General features: G+C 46.3%; 1 gene segment (V, D, J or C); it reads left to right on the top strand.

Moving 5' to 3' along the window:
* The first annotated feature begins 2,196 nt into the window (after nt 1-2,196).
* LOC138580099 (T-cell receptor beta-1 chain C region-like) lies at nt 2,197-15,950 on the top strand. The segment is given in 4 exon segments: nt 2,197-2,473; nt 10,000-10,332; nt 11,891-11,908; nt 15,702-15,950. Coding segments are annotated over 4 exon segments (522 nt in total).
* Nucleotides 15,951-17,542: the final 1,592 nt, after the last annotated feature.

The following is a 17,542-nucleotide window of genomic DNA, read 5'->3' as shown; positions in this document are numbered from 1 at the left end:
AGAGGACGTGTGTGGCGTGAGGACGTGTGTGGCGAAACGACATGTGTAGCGAGAGGACGTGTGTGGCGAGAAGACGGGTGGAGGGCCGACGAATGTGCAGAACGGACGAATCGCTTAACTGCATGAAGTCCATATTATACCTAGAATGCATGGATCCTTTAAAAGATCATACCTCATATCACACCCCACGCTCACTCTCTCCTTACACCACCACCCAACTAGAACACAGAGATACTATGACACCATTCGGTATATCTGTTCTCATATCAACATCTGACGCCGCTCACTCCACATCACTCTATGTAATCACTGCTGGTCTCGCACCCCCAGCCAGGCGTTCTCCTCAGGCCTTACGCTGCCACTCTCGGTCTGGATAATTCCTGCCAGACTCGAACACATACTCCTGACCTCTCAGCCACCACACCTACCGCTATGAAGCAGCTTCCACAGGAATTTTCGCACCAGCTGCACACATACCAGATGCGCACTCGCACCTATTGGACACTCTCTCCTCCCTCTACTGACAAGAACTTCGGTTCCCAAGGGCGTTCAACCTACCAGCGCCTTCAGACCATACCAATGGTATATAAGGCGCTATATAAGTGCAAAATAACATAACATAACATAACATATGTGTGTTTCTGGTGTGTGTGCATGAAGCTTGGTCTGCAGCGGCTCCTTATTGCTGTCGACTTGTATGACAGCTCATGGGCTTTAGTGCAGTCTTTGGCCCTTATTAAACGTTTGCCGGTATCCTGGTGGTAGCACTGCCAGAATACCGGGAAACAGTAATACCGACAGATTACAGGTGCCACTAAGGGTAGGGAACTACCCATTCTTTTGAGTCCCATAGGACTCCATGGGCCTCATTATGAGTATGCCGGTCCGGTAACAATGGTGCCAGTAAGCTACCGGCACTGTTGTTACCAGACCGGCACACTCCAAGTTCTGCGGGCGGGCCCGCCTGATCTGACCTGGAGGGCAGAAAGGCACCCGCCCACAGACTTTGACGGAAGCACCGACACTGTTGCACACAGTGCCAGTGCTCCCGTGGTCCCCATTTCCATTGAGTCCTATGGGACTCAAAAGGGAACGGGGAGTAATATTTTCTGGCGCCTGGCTTCAGGGACTGCCAGGCGCCGGAAAATAACACCACTCCGGAGACAGCTTGCCGTTTTTATCGGCACAGCTACGCCCGGAGTCCTAATGAGGCCCCATGAGGGGATTGCCAGTACCACTGGTGCCGGTAATACCGGCAGATTACAGGTGCCTGTAAGAGTAGGGAATAGAAGGCCCCTCCTACGCTTTGCAGTGTGCCTGTGCAAGTGATGTATGATGCGTTGCAGCACCTGATGTAGGCACCTGATGTAGGCATCGGGATTGAGTGGCGTGTGCCATGCATCTCATGGTGCCTGTGGTGTGCTGGAATGGAAGTTCAATCATTCTAGAGACAAGTGTTTACTATGGAAAGAAGAAAAAGACCATAACCGGTTACCCCTCCTTCCTCCCTCCCCACCCTACACCTTTGCATCAGAAATGTACTTCTACTGTCCTGCAGGGAGCCAGAGAAGGGCACCGTGCACGCAGACCTTCCTCTGTTGCGTTTTCAGAGCTGTAATGCACCAAAAATGCACCATTCCCAGGAGTGGACCAGGCTCATAGGGAACTCTGAAGATTTCCCGGCAGGCCTTTGCCCCCTGGGCCTCTTTCGTGCGGTATTTCCACACAGGACAATGGTCGGGTTTGCTGAAGATGTGTAACATGGGGACACTTTAAACATTGCTTCTATGGCCTCTTTTGGCTCCCAGCCCACCCTGGCCACTCCCCCTCCCCGCAGTTTGGCAAAAAGACACCTCTGAGATATATATTTTTGAATAACAGCTTTTTCATTGCATACCTTTTCCCAGTTACACACTTTGAATAAGGCGCCGAGTGGCAGAAAGGGAGGCGGGGGGGTCGGGGGGGTAGAAACATGCTGTCTGAAGGGCAGAGGTAGAGGGAGCAGAGCAGGTGCATTCAGGGTAACGCGTGGTTTAGAAGCTACATCCGTATAGGCGGGTGCACGCGGCCTCAGTCCACCCCCTGCAGCAGCCTTGCACACTTCCGGTGACACACTCCGGCTGCCAGAAAGAGCTCCCAGGCTTCTCAGCCAACCAATGGGGCGTGCCAGGGGGAGGGGCCTTTTTGTATGAGTTTGTAATGCCGTGGGGACAGGGGGCACTGTGGTGCAAGTGTATGGGGGGCCTTTACAGAAACACTGAGCCAGAAGGGCATTATTGGCAATAGGCGCCCGGGTGCAGCTTTCCTCACATGTTATGAGAACGATATTTTAGTACGAGATGTATGTCCACATTTAAGATGTTGGTGTTGCATGTTATCCGAGGGATTTTTTTTTCCGCAAATTGAAGATTCTCTATGAATGATGGTTATTGCAACTTCCAGACTTTGGAACAATGGAACGAGTTTTCCTTCAGTAAGTAGCGGCGCGATGCTGTTGCGCAGCACTTATCAATACAGGTATTGTAATATTGAATCCTTATTTATTAATAACGCATCATCACGGTTATTTGTATTGTTTACATCTGCAGCTGACTCTGGGGTGTACCTGGTAGCTGGGATCGCCTTTTACAATAAAATAAATACAGAATAGGAATATTTGATTTGCAATCGATGTACAGTTTTGAATCGGATAAGGTGACTATCTATATTATGTTTTCCCTGTTGATGTCATGCATGACATGGCATGGAACCATATATAGTATCTTCGTGTCATGTTTCATGATTGCTTCGTATGCAGATAAGTTGAAGGCAATTGACCTATGGAAATGGAGTTAGACTATCTTTAAATATTTATGGTATGAATTACTTTACCAAATATATGAAGGGGTTTTCAGCCAATATCAGCAGTGAAAATAATGCCCACAAAAGGCGCTAAATATTTTGCGCGGCCTTGAAGCGCTGTGTGGAACACTGCACAGCACTTCGGCCGGGGGACCAAGTTAACCGTGCTTGGTGAGATCTCTATCATATTGTTAAATGCAAAGTACTAACATTGTTACTAAACAGTTCTTTGGCCCCAGGTACTAATAATTGGGGCACTATATGGTGGTCAGTCAGGCAAGTTGCAATGCATTGTGGGCCCTGAGGTTAGGGTCTTTGTGTGGGTGACCAGTGGCATGAAGGAACTTCATCCTCGAAGCAGCAACTGCTGCGATAATGCTCCAGTACAGCTGGTCCAGCCAAGGGGCTGGGGAGGGGTCAGCTCCGACCCGATTAGTGGGGGAAATACCCCATTCTGTGGGGAACAGAGTATTGCGCGGGGGTGTGATCACTGTGCTCCTACGATGCTGCTCGCTTCGGCCAGGGGACAAAACTAACCGTGCTAGGTAAGGAAACCTGTGTATTATCGGGCGTGCTTACCAGGAAGTGAACGGTCAGTTTGGAATGTAAAGCTGGTCTCCTCAATGTGGTTTTGCATATTTAATAAAACACCTTAACGGCCTCAACATGTGTGACCCAGGCTCAGTTCGCGGACGTTTCGAGTTGTCTTCCTGCTAGAAGGGGCACAAGACACTGCGGCTCTATTGCAAGGTATAGTGTCCCACAAAAGACCCGACAAGTGTTACAGTGTGAGCAAGGGTCATGCAGGCACTACGGCACAAGCAGCAGCTTCTCTGGTTTCTCCCAAGGGGTCTGTGTGAACTGCAAACATGCCAGCCCTTTACCGGGTACAGCATTGCACAGAGAGTGAGAAAGTGCAAAAGTGAAAACTGTAGAATACCTTTCATGGGACTGGAGATAATAGATCTGATTTCCAAAGAAGTTACTTGCGCTGACTCTGACTTACTCCTTCATAGAGTCTATTTAAGTCACAGAGAATTTTCTGGGACTAACTATAATGTACTCCTAAATTACTCTTGGGGCAAAACAATGACATTCACAAAGAAAGTGACTCTGACTCTTGGCTAAGGAAGGGGCAAGTCAGAGGTGATGCCTGAGACTGGGTTGTGAATTAAATAGTCTCTCTCAGAGATAGTTTAAATCAGTGTCTGCCCACAAGTGTGAATGGATCCCAGCAAATTGTATGTAATCAGGTGGTCAAATTAAGTGTCTACCACATTTTACAAGCTGTAGAAAAGCCCTTCGGTATATGTAAAAGTTTCAATAGATTTTTAAGCAATGTGGCAGCTTTTATGGTTTTCAATCTACACACCAAGCCAGGAAATCTTCTGATGGGAAGTGTTTGGGATTCTTTGATGTCCACTGCCTGCAGGAGACCTTCCTGGAGAAGCAGGAACCTTGGCTGATGGAAGGTGTGGAGGTTTCTCTCCATATCTGATTCTGACCCCCAAAGTGACCATGTGTCGGGGGGGGGGGGGCGCCGTTCTTTAGCAGCAGCGGAAGGCATATTCTGAATTGGTTACACTCCGAGCAAAAGCGCTATTCAATTTTCAGAGACATGTAGTCACCTTATTCTCCGGAAGGATAGCAATTTAAGACACATACATTATTTTCACATGTTATTGAAGGCAAGAGCATTCCTGATGCGCCATGTGTCTGTCCTGCTGTGAGTCTGATTTCTAGAATGAGTGACCTCATGCCAACCTGTCCCAATGTTTGACCTTGTGAGTTGCAGAAATTCTTATAATAGTTTGCATGCCCCAAATTCCCCAGTGATTACAAGCCATGAGGGGGGCAGCGATGAGGTGCTGGGGAGTCTCAGGGAATGTTGGCAGAGAGAGGACACCTTGTCCATTGACGCTCGTGGCAGGTTCAGCGCCTGCTCCATGCACTGGAGTTTTCTATCAGCCTCCTGAGGCTGTGCTCTGCCAGAGCTCTGTACTTCGGAGAAGGGACCACGCTCACAGTCCTCGGTAAGAACTCCCCTTCAGCCGCCTAAAGACCTACAACCTGTCTACTCCATGAAGCTAGCACGACTGCCTCTTGCTTACTCCCCTGTGATTCACTGAAAACTTACTCCTGTCGAGTCTGGTGCACTCTTCTCTTTGCAAGAGTAAGTCAGTTGTAAGTCAGGAGTAAGTCAGAGTTACTACTGATAGCTTCTTGGGGAATAATTCGATGGGTATCCGGGTATGCTGGGAGAAAAGGTTGAAATGTTGCTCAGAAGCGTCCACCCCCTGCTACCCTGCGCGCGTCTCCACAGGCTTGCGTAACGTTAGCACTGCGCAAATCAGGACTTAGGTGAGACCCTTCTAGCCGCTGTATTATACTGGATTAAATACGCACTGGTCCAGAGAGCAGGAGTCCTGCAGCAGAGAATAAAGAGAGAGTTTTGGAAATTGACGTCATAAAGTAGTGACAAAGAAGTCTGTCTTTTTGTCAGGCTAGGGTGGGGCACTAATGTAACACTCTCCAGAGGGCATTATAGGGTTGGGGTTATTATCCTAGTTTATAGTGGGGCAGTCAGACGTTTGGTAGAAAAGGGAAACACGTATTCGCTATAGGAAAATGCTGTTTTTAATCTAAGTAAAATATTAAGAGGTTTCATGAGAGGTTTCATAAGCATAACTCCTTTTGAAAGCCAATTGTGTAATTGTGCATCTTAGCTTTTAGCCTGCATTATGTACCATATGCTAACATGTTAACAGGGGCTCCACACGCAGGCATTCTCCTGGGGGTGCGGGAGGGGCCGGTTTAAGAGATGCATAAGCTGGAGAAAGAGGAGAGTGGCGGTTTATAGCCTTGGTAGCACCTGTGCTAACTGAGAGTCTTGTATGTTGATAACAAAAGGTTGAACCTCAAGAAGAGGCAGAGCCCCCGAAGAGCTGTTTGGGGCCGCGGAAAAACAGTGTGCTCCGGGACTGTTTCTGCGCAGTACTTTGGCCATGGAACCAAAGCTAGGGTTTTAGGGACATACTGGGAGTCTTTACACCCAAAATGGACATGTCCCCATACAATATCAAACAAGGACACGCTGCTTTGCAAAGAGTTGGATGGCATCAAAAATGCCTTAAACCTCCAAACCACCTTTTCGTGAAGATTTCTATACTCTCAATGTCTACTGTTGTATTTTGTAGCTATGATTTTCTGCACTGACCCAGAGATGTTGAGGGCCAGCGCCTAATGCAGGCAGTACCTGGAGTCTTTGATGGCATGCATAGAAATACAGTCAGCCTTAGTAAGACTCATGTTGGGGTCGCCCGGGGCATTCGTTTTAAGGCCGCCTTGTCCGCCTGTGCTCCTGGTACCAGCAGGAATTCGGCCCCGGCACCAAAGTGACTGCTTAAGACACATCCGTTGGCCATTAAAGATGTGGTGTCCAGCTGTGTTAGACCTTCTTGTAATTATTGCAAACAGGAAGAAGGGTGGAGGGCGGTTGTGCGATTGGGGTGGGGGGGAGTGGGGGGCTATTCAGCAGTGGAATAAGCAGCAAGTTCAAGGCTAATATTTCGATCCCCTGGCCTCCGGTTGGACCCTGCAGGGACAGGCAGTGCGTCCAAATGAATTCAGACTAAGCCACTTTCTCTTAGTGCTGTGTTTGCATTGTTTGAAGTTTTTCAGCAGAATGCAAGGTTTTGACTCCGCTAGATGGTGAGTATACAGAATAACCTGACATGGGTTAAGATTCAGTGGTGAGTTGGACCCCGAAATTCAAGTAACGCATGCAATCAAATGACAAATAATTACATTAGAACTGCTTTCTCCCAGTGACCCTGCTGCTCATCGAGGGTGCATGGGGGAAGGCGGCGCATGAAGACCCGACCCAGTCAACACATGCAGGGTGTGTATTGTTTCTGGGGGTTATTGTACCGCAGTCCTCCACAGCATGACTGCGCGTAGAAGTGTGTCATTGCCCGGTACTATTGCAACGTCACCGCTGCAGCTGGAAGATTCAGTAAATCGATTTAATATATTACTAAAGCAAAACGCACTTATTTTCTTAGAATGTGATAGTAATTACAGTTAGTCCATTATGTGATGGTCACCCATTGTGTCGTGTCCATGAGAACACCTAATGGACCTGTCTGCACTCTACTGTCAACTGCAGCAAACATAATATTACAATATCAGTGTTCTATGGTGAAATGTAGAAAATAAAATAATGAAATGTCTGCATTCTCCGGTGAAATGCAGCAAACAAAATAATGAAATTACTGAATTCTCTTGTGAAATGCAGCAAACCAAATAATGAAATGTCTGCATTCTCCTTTAAACTGTAGTAACCCAAATAATTAAAGGCCTATATTCTCTAGGAATAAAAATAATGAAATGTCTGCATTCTCCTGTGAAATACAGCAATCAAAATAATACAATGTCTGCATTCTCCTGTAAACTGCAGCAAGCAAATTAATGAAGAGCTTCTATTCCACAGGAAAATGCAGCACGCACAAGATTACAATGTCTGCATTCTCCTGCAAGCAAAAATAATTAGATGCTTATATTCCTTAACAAAATGCAGCAAGCAAAATAATACAGTGTCTGCATTCTCCAGTGAACAGCAGCAAGCTAAATAATGACATGTCTGTATTCTCCTGTAACAGCAGCAAGCTAAATAATGGCATGTCTGTATTCTCCTGTAACTGCAGCAAGCTAAATAATGGCATGTCTGTATTCTCCTGTAACTGCAGCAAGCTAAATAATGGCATGTCTGTATTCTCCTGTAACTGCAGCAAGCTAAATAATGACATGTCTGTATTCTCCTTCTCCTGTAACTGCAGCAACCTAAATAATTACATGTCTCTGTGCTATAGGAAAATGCAACAAGCTAAATAATGGCATGTCTGTATTCTCCTGTAACTGCAGCAAGCTAAACAATTACATGTCTTTATACTCTAGGAAAATGCAGCAAGCTAAATAATGACATGTCTGTATTCTCCTGTAACTGCAGCAAGCTAAATAATTACATGTCTCTGTGCTATAGGAAAATGCAACAAGCTAAATAATGGCATGTCTGTATTCTCCTGTAACTGCAGCAAGCTAAACAATTACATGTCTTTATACTCTAGGAAAATGCAGCAAGCTAAATAATGACATGTCTGTATTCTCCTGTAACTGCAGCAAGCTAAATAATTACATGTCTCTGTGCTATAGGAAAATGCAGCAAGCTAAATAATGGCATGTCTGTATTCTCCTGTAACTGCAGCAAGCTAAATAATGACATGTCTGTATTCTCCTTCTCCTGTAACTGCAGCAAGCTAAATAATTACATGTCTCTGTGCTATAGGAAAATGCAGCAAGCTAAATAATGGCATGTCTGTATTCTCCTGTAACTGCAGCAAGCTAAATAATGACATGTCTGTATTCTCCTTCTCCTGTAACTGCAGCAAGCTAAATAATGACATGTCTGTATACTCTAGGCAAATGCAGCAAGCTAAATAATGACATGTCTGTATTCTCCTGTAACTGCAGCAAGCTAAATAATGACATGTCTGTATACTCTAGGCAAATGCAGCAAGCTAAATAAGTAAATAAGGAAGATTCTGCATTCGCTAGAAATGTGCAGCAAGCACAATTATTACATGTTTTCATTCCCTAGGGAGGTTCATGCAACACGGAAAGTCAATGCAATATTCACATCCTCTAGTCAAAATGTGATACATACAATAAAAGGAATATTTGCACTCACAATTATGCACAACAAATGCATGCCACGTGCAACATTCCAAATGTGTACACTCTCTACTTTGCCCACAAATGCTTCCATTTGCTAGTACACAATCCAAGCACAGTACACATGTTTGCATGCATAAGTACACACGTAAAGCAAAATGAATAACATGGTTGCATTGTCTAGCATGCATGCAGATTGGCATTTATTGAATGGTTGCATTTGCTAGTGTGCAATTCGGCCACAATGCACGTTACATATGCAAATCATGACATGTCTGCATTGCCCAGGTGCACACAGTGTGCAATTGTACACATGATTGAATTCCCTAGTAATCACAGCGAGTACTACACATCAAAGGGTTGCTGTCTCTAGAAACACACCAAGTCCAATACTCCAAATGGTTCCATTCGTCGTATGCATACAGGGTACACTACATCAACTGTTTGCTGTCGGCATACACACAGAGTACACTACGTTTTCGCATTCCATAGCATGCACACCGTGTACAACACATCAAATGCTGCAGCCTCTAGAATGCATATCGAGTTCAGTATTCAAGATCTGTGCAATACATGGTGTGTCCACTGGGTACAACCTGTCACATTGTTGTTGTCTCTAGTAGGTACACTGACCACAGTACCTCAGATGTTTGCATTATATAGTGTGCACACTGGGAACAACACATAACATGTTTGCATGTCCACTGACTCCAACACTGCAAATGTGTGCATTGTATAGTATGCACACTGGGTACAACACATCAAATGTTTTCTCAATGAACTATGTACACTCGGTACAACAATTCAAATGTGTGTTGTCTCCAGAATGCACACTGAGTACAGTGCTCCACGTGTGTGCATTCACCAACATGCGTACCAAGTGCAATACTCCAAGTGTTTGCATTCCTTATTATATACGTACATGGTAGAGTACATCAACTGTTTACATTCTCTACCATGCACACCAAGTACGAAGCTTGAAATGTTTGCATTCCTTGATACGTACGTATTTATTTATTTATTTATTTATGTATTTCTACCACGCCATAGCCCGCAGGCATCAGGGGGCAAAACAGATGACCTAAAAATATACAGAAGGCCAGGGTCTGATTTATTCGAACAGGGACGTTTTCAAAGTTGTCGGAATGTAGTGTAACTTTCCTCTGATCTCATAGATGCAGGAAGTTTATTCCAGTTACATGCCGCTTTGGGGGGGGGGGGAGTTTCCTAGCCCTCGAGCTCTTTCAGCATGTGATGTGTACGCTTTATACAGTGCATGAACTGTTCGTATTATCTAGATGCACGCTAAGTAAACAACATCAGATGTCTACATTTCACAGTGAAATGCACCGGGCACGGTGCACGTAATGTCAGGATTCTCTGGTGAAACTCATCGTAATTCGCATCTGTGTTTACTGTGACTTTCAGAGGAGGGGCTCAGCGTCACCCAACCGAGCGTCGTCCTTTTCGATCCATCACCACAAGAGATTAAAAAAAAGGGCAAAGCCACGCTGGTGTGTCTGGCGACCAATTTCTACCCTGACCACGTCACCTTGAGGTGGTCTGTGAATGACCAGGTGACGACCACCGGGGTAAAGACCGATGACTCCCCCACCCGGGGCAGTGACAGGATGTACTCCCTGAGCAGCCGACTCCGGCTTACGAAGATGGACTGGATGAACCCACACAATACCTTCAGGTGTAGCGTGTACTTCGACCCCGAGAATATCACGGTCTCCAGGGAGACCAAAGGCCGCGAAGGTAAGACGCGAGTGAGCAGCACCGAACCTTATTGAACAAAAGTTTCCGTGCACCTAGAGGTGCTGACTGTTCTATGGAGGTCTATGTAGCAAAACCTATATCTATGCCATTAAGTTATGACATTGTAATCGTGTGTGTGTGTGTGTGTGTGTGTGTGTGTGTGTGTGTGTGTTGTGTGTGTGTGTGTGTGTGTCGCACACACACACACACACACACACACACACACAGCAATGATCACCACACACGGGTGGATTATGGGCAAACCTGTTAATAATATCTAATCCATACAGGGCTGAGTGACCATGTACCCCAATGGGCAGCTGAGGTCTATCTGTGCAACCCCTGCTACCAGGACAAAACCAGGGACACAATGCAGAGTCAGGACAGGGTCAGAACATGTGCAACTCTGTATAGACATGATACCATGGCCCCGAGGAACAGGGCAGCATGTGCAAGGTCAATGAGCATAACTATATAGCAAGCATCATGGGGTTAATATGCAATGTATAATATGCTTCAATATCCGAAGACCCAATAAATGCAAGAGTTTGCACAGCAGTGGACGCCCTGGGGAGGCACCCCATACTCCAGGTGTAGAGTATATGGCTGAATGAATGGTGATGATTGGTCCTGCCCCGCTACTATCAGGTGTGCTGGCCGATCGGCCTCTTGCTCCAGGCTTCGCTCGCTACATTGCTGGGTGGACTTAGTTCTTGCCATGGCGCAGCCATATACCATATATAAGGCCGATCCAACTGCTCCCTCACCCACACCTCACTATCCTAAACACTGCATGCAGTTGCCCGCCCGCCAATGCTCAGACTCCTAATGACACACCACCTTCTGCCCCCGCCTCCACACACCAGCTGTGCCGCCTGCTCTTTACCACCAGAAAAGAGCGGCTGAACAGGGTTCTTCTTCCTTTCCACCCCTGAGCCTTTGGGACTTAAGGCTGTTACTGTTACAGCCCCCTGTAGACGAGGTTAACCTCCATTCAAAGTCCCAAGAATTGGTTCTGTAGGTTGTTTGCACACAAGATTAGGACTTGCAAGTAGCAGCATGCAAGGAAGTCCCTTGCCAGGTGTAAGTGGGTCAGGAGAGAGAGAAAACACATGTTTAACAACGTTTTTGCTACACCCAAAACGCAGCTATTCTCAGTTAGGGGTCCCCCAAGATCTTGTTTTGATGATGCATGCTGGGAAAGCACGCACTCATGAAAGCACCTTAAGAAGGCATCACTCACCAACAAAGGCTCAACTGTGCCAAGGGGGCTTGGGGGTCGGAGGTCTCATAACAGAGTTCACTTCACTCTCTCCATGGTATTGAAAGTAATTCCTATCACTTTTCTCTGGAACCTAAACATGTTTGGTTCAGTTTTGCCATTCCTCTAATAGCAGAGGGGTGCAGGCCCCCAAAGTCTGGCTCTCAACCTTCAATCTTACTGCAGTCTCTCATTTCATGATTTATAGCCAATATTTACGATTATCGATCATATTTCCACTAGGATGAAACTGTGCGTAAGATCTGTTCTTAACTCTGGTTTCTTTTCTTTCCCCAGGATGTGGTGTAACGGAAGGTGAGTAAGAGAAGGTCTCTGGTGTTCACCACACGGTGCAAGAGCTTCACCACTAAAGATGTTAGCATGTTTACCATACACAGGTCACTTGCAGGGACAGTACATGTTACCACGTGTTCACAGCTCTCAAATAATTTAATTCATAAATGTGTTCTTCTTTTTCAAGTGTACATTTTCAAGTTCAGTTGTTCATTTATAATGTTATCAAATGCCCCCATAAGCAAGATCCAGGCCTACATTCCACAGAATGCCCCTGTTTTGCACAGAGGGTGCTGAGGCGATGCACAATCTACTTCTGCATTCTCATTGGTTATTTATAGCGCGCTTAATACCCAGAGGTTTCTAAGTGCGGACCCGGGGATCGAACCTGTGTTGCTCCGCCTTGTCTTGCTTCCAGCAGTCAAATAACAATGATGTCTGAAATGTCATACTTATTGTTTGATTTTTTATTGTTTAACCTTTACTAGAATTTTACCTGGGTGACTTTTAAGAAAATTATTATACTTTTATAAATCTCTGTTTTATAATTAAGCACTAACCACCTGTTTCATGGACTGTAACGGGTGATAACGGCCCGGGGCCAAAGTTAAATGCCCAATCATAGCGAGGGCCTTTAACGAGGGTCCCCGGTGCCGTTATAACCCATTCCAGCCCACTGAACGGGTGATTATTGCTAGTAGCACCCCAGGTTGCCAATCCGGTAAACCGGGGTGCTAAAACCAATATATTTTCTTTCAATAAACAGGTCACCTCGAAAATCCTTACACAGGGTGACAGAGGCAGAGATCTGGAAGAGGGTGCTCTAAGCTGAGCCCCCTCTTCCATTTCCATGGTGGCCCAGCAGGAAGACAGAGCGAAGCGGGGGTGGCAGGGCGCAGCTGTTGCAATAAGCAGTTAAGTTAACAGGGGGTAGAGGGAATGACTTAGGACCCGATTCATGGTAAAATGTGCAGAAATATCGTAACGGCCGCCCTTCGAGAACGTCAATGCGTATTCATGGAATTGTACGTGCAAAGTAACCATATACGCAAGTCTCGGCCAGAACGCCCCCGACACGCCCCGACACAAATCAGAAACAGCCAGAAATAGCCAACTTTGTGGGCTCCCCGGGCGTGAATACATGCACCCTGAAAACAGTGCGTGGGGTCCCACGCAAGCATGCTTGCATCTCAGAGACCCTGCGCGGGGTCCCCATAACTGCTACCGGCACCCCGGCAACATGTGTACAGTTTAATGTAGCTCAGGTAAAACTCAGAAAATCTGCATGCACTCCCCCATAAACCGTTCCTGCACCCTGCTACACAGCGTAGGAGCACCCCTAGGTTAAATCGGAAACCCGGCTGCATGCTCTCACCCCTAAATCCAACACCCGATCTTACCTCTGCGCAATGATTCCTACCCGCAACTGTGTGTATACCTGCCTTTGGGTGCCGGATAGTATGAGGGATTTGCGTGGCTATTTCCCTGCTGGGAGGTTGCTCAGTCGGATCCCTGAATACGTATTTTTCCATGCAATAGTGGGCATGCGATGGACTGCCTGCGGGCCGCCCCTCATAACACCCACTTTTTCGCATGCTCTTCCCCATTTTCGGTGTTCTGCCTCCTTCCCCGCTCTCTGCGAGAGTCACGCTCATGCTCTGTGTGGTGTCTCACGCAAGGCACTCGGCCGCTCAAAGGGGCATGCCGGACTGCCACGAAATCCATGCAAGTCCAAGGAAAATCCTGCTCATTCAATTATATGGTTCGACGAACAGGATTACTCACGCAGTTTGGCGCAAGAGTTCCCTATTTTCTGTGGCAAATAATTCCATGAATCGGGCTCTAAATTGGAGTTGTAAATGCGCTATGGTGTAATAAACATGTCTAAAAAAAGGTCTGGCTTCAGCCACTATATATGAAAGTACTATGCCTTTCCTTTACTGAAGCCATGTAAAAACAAGCATTTGCAAAGCCAACCGTTTTGGATTATGTGTACGTATTAGGCACTTGGCAGAAACTGCTGTTAGATTCCCAGATACTCGCACCATGTTGCACCTGCTACCATCAATGCCCAGTTAATACGACTACGGCAGTACATGCCAAGTGTCTGTCGCATGCCAACACACAAGCCCACATTGTTGCCAATGCCAATGCTTGTTTCCTATGGCTCGACAAGTTCATTCAGCAATCATCAGTACTACGTCGGGGCACTCATTCCCTTCAGTCTCTCTGTACAATAGCAGCACAGAGCGCACTGCCTTAAGGTCTCAGAGTATGTTTTGTATCTGTACGATTTCGAAGAACAGATCAGAGATAGAAATTTTGGCAAAGAATGACTTGCAATAAGACATTTACAGATGGCAAAAACATTCCCCGAAATTGTGCCTGTACAATAGGATGAAGATGAGAACAGGTTGTGAGCAGTTTATGAGGGTGTTAACAAAATGTGTTATTGACCAGGTAAAAAGCAAAAGAAAAATATTAACATGTGGAGTAAGTGCTGCAGACTGACTAGGAGTACTGTACACATATGCCACAATGACATTATTATGTGGCATTGGAGGAGGTGGGGCTTTCAGGAAGGGAGTATGAGGGAAGGGTTGCAGGGAGCTCCCTCATTGGCCAGGAGGTGAAGTTTCAGCCGAGGTTTGCAGAGATCAACAGTTGGTCTGACTTTAAATGTGATGGGCAGCAGGTTGCAATGGATCCGGGGAAGCAGGTAGGACGAGCGCAATTAACAGGAGACGCGGGGGAGACATGGGAGAGTGATGGGAGAGTGATGCTGAGTGCAGAGGTGGGATGGAGGGAATTAACTGGCAAGTTGACAGAGATGCAGTCAGCCAGGTGCTGGGGATCAAGACCACTGATAGTTTTGTAGACAAAGAAAGGGGACTTGAAAAGAAAGCGGTTGTGTATGCAGAGTCAAGCAGCATGGTGCCAGTAGGAGTAAGTGGCAGAGGATCTGGGTAGGGTGTAGAGAGTGCGGGTAGTGAAACTGAGGACTTTGTCTTACGGAGGAAGGAGTAGAGAGGAAGTCCAAGGAGAAGCACAAACACCAGTCAATTTCGATGAGCGTTGGGTGTATATTAGAGCTTTCATAGAGGGGTGACATAGAAATGGACACATTTTCCTAATGCTGAGAAGGTTATTATGAACAGCAGAGGCAGTGGTAGCGAAGAATTGTTGAGGTCAGAGGTCACTATGAACAAAGAACCCATGGTTGCGAGCCTTTCACAAGTGAGAAAGAAGGTCACGTTGGAAGAAGATGGGAGTGGGGAGTAGGGATCGGTTTTGGAAGGAGCGTGAAAGTAGACTTCGAGATTTAAAGAGCTGAGCACGCTGCAGCGGAGAGCCATCCAGTGACGGCTGGCGATCTGCTTCAGGATGGCTGGGTGAAAGCGAGGAAAGAGAGAGCGAGTTGTGAGTGGTCAGCAAAGAGCTGGCAGTGAAAGCCAAAGGAGGAGATAGGTCTACCGGGGGCAGAGGCCCAGAGGGTGAAGAGCAGAGGTCCAATGACAGCGCCCAGGTTGACAGGAAGAGAGAAGGAGTCAGGGGTTTGCAAGTGCCACGAGATTTTAAAGGAGCCGCCTTCCAGGCCGGAGGTGATCCAGGCTACAGCAGACTTGTGAAAATGCGTATTTCTATTGAGGGACCAAGGAACAGGTGTATTTGTAGTACATATGGAAACAGAAAAAAGACTCTGTGCCATAGTACTTGTCAACCTCCCCACAACAGAGTTTCTGCTGGGAAAGGGATGTTGTGGAAAACTAAATTAAGGTCAGAAACTAATGTTCCTATTTTGTATTTTTTTCAGATTCATTTCGTAGCAGTGCAAAGATTGGAAGGTTCGCATACCTCTTGCTGGTCTCCAAGAGCGCCGCCTATGGACTGTTTGTGACCATTTCTATGTGCAGAGTAAAGCTGTGACACCTGCCACAATGGTCAGGGATGTCCTCTCCTTTACATCTCTGACGACTACAAGTTTGGATGGGTCGGCCGCTCCCGCCCCCATCTCCCTAAAGTTCACAGCTTCCAAGATTAATTAAATATTTAAACATCATGATCTGGAGGCGGTCCTGTTTTAGTTTATGAGTGTGTTTATTTTGATGTTAAAGTTCCCCATTTTAAATAAGAGTTGCCAGCACATGATCAAGAAATATCTTCTCTCTCTCACATCTAGTAACAAGGAGTGGCAGCACACCCCCAAAAGCTGCCCCTTCCCCCAGTCAGCGGATTATGGCAAAATGCTTGTGTATTCTGGCATGGTTTGCACGATGAAGCAATAGTGTAACACGATGCTGGGCTATTGTGGAACATTAGTGAACTCTTCTGCCGCAGGTTCTGCTGCACTCTTGTGCTATGTGTTCACATCAAAGTGATATACTTGCACACTCATGTATAAGATGGACTTGATGTGATGTTATCCGGCTCAGCACCACCCACATGGGATGGCTACACTGGCAGTATTATTGCCTATTAGAAGAAACAGGGCTCCTGGTTACGGCCCTGCTCTAACCAGGGGGGGTTAACATGTAATACATATGATTGAGCAGGGTCACTAAACCCAATACATACACTTCAGTCTTTTAACACATCAAAGACTAGTTGGTTTCACGTCTTCAGATACATTTAATACACAACATAAATTGTATTCAGCGTAAATTAAACCATATTTCCAGGACACTCATCAATTCACAAAAAGTATCTACACATGATACATTGGTGCTCACCCAAGACAAATACCTTGTTTCACAATACAAAACATATACATGCCCTTCAACCCTTGAAGGAAAACATGGGGACAAATGTACAACATCATTAAAGTGTGCCTAGCTACACACATCTTCAGCAGTGTATAAATCAAACACTGGGACAAAGAGTCAAAACTACTGTGTTTCGGCCTTTTAGACCTGTATGACGTGGCTGCTCTTAAGTCGGCCTTCATCAGGATGAGAAAAATTATGGTAGGAGGATCCTCTGAGTTTCTGTTCAGCAAGCTGGGGTTACGGCATAGATTTAAGATGTCTGGACTGCAAAGTAGTCCGGGAACTGTAACTGACAATCATCTGTTGACGTGTATCAAATAAAAACTCTATTTGGTTTCGAGGATTCCGTCGGGGACAGATCCTAGGTATCTGTGCCTCCGCGGGTAGTGTAAGGCAATTTCAAAGGAAGTTCATCTTGCCTGGCTACCGTATGTTGCAGCACGACTCGAGGATATGGCGCTGCAGAGCCTCCGGCTGCCTGGTGTAGAATGCTGTGTACTCATTGCCTGTACTGGCATTGCAATGCCAGGCTGCTCTTTTACGCTTCTCATGCTGGCAGCTGCTGCTAAGGGAAGGATGCGACTGTGAAGTTGTCAGACACTGAAGTCAAATTCTGTATTCCAGTGGCCTTATTCCTGGGGTGTCATTATTACAGCACAGACAGCTTAGGGCGAGCGCCCACATTGAGCCCCATATATGTCTGAGTCACAGCTTCCAAAATATACATATCTGTGGTTTGGGTTTAGGGAGACAAAAAAGGCATACACACCTGTCAACACACCCCTATGCTCCACCTCCCAACCACTGCACCCAATACCCCCCCCAAGAACATCCAAAAGAAGTAAAAAAAATTAACAGTTTTGTATTTTCAATGCAAACGCTACACACT

This window comes from Ambystoma mexicanum, chromosome 3p (assembly GCF_040938575.1).
Source record: "Ambystoma mexicanum isolate Mex_15411 chromosome 3p, UKY_AmexF1_1, whole genome shotgun sequence".
NCBI classification, from domain to species: Eukaryota; Metazoa; Chordata; class Amphibia; order Caudata; family Ambystomatidae; genus Ambystoma; species Ambystoma mexicanum.
Note: the sequence above shows the minus strand (reverse complement) of the source record. Positions and strands in the feature narration are given on the sequence as shown.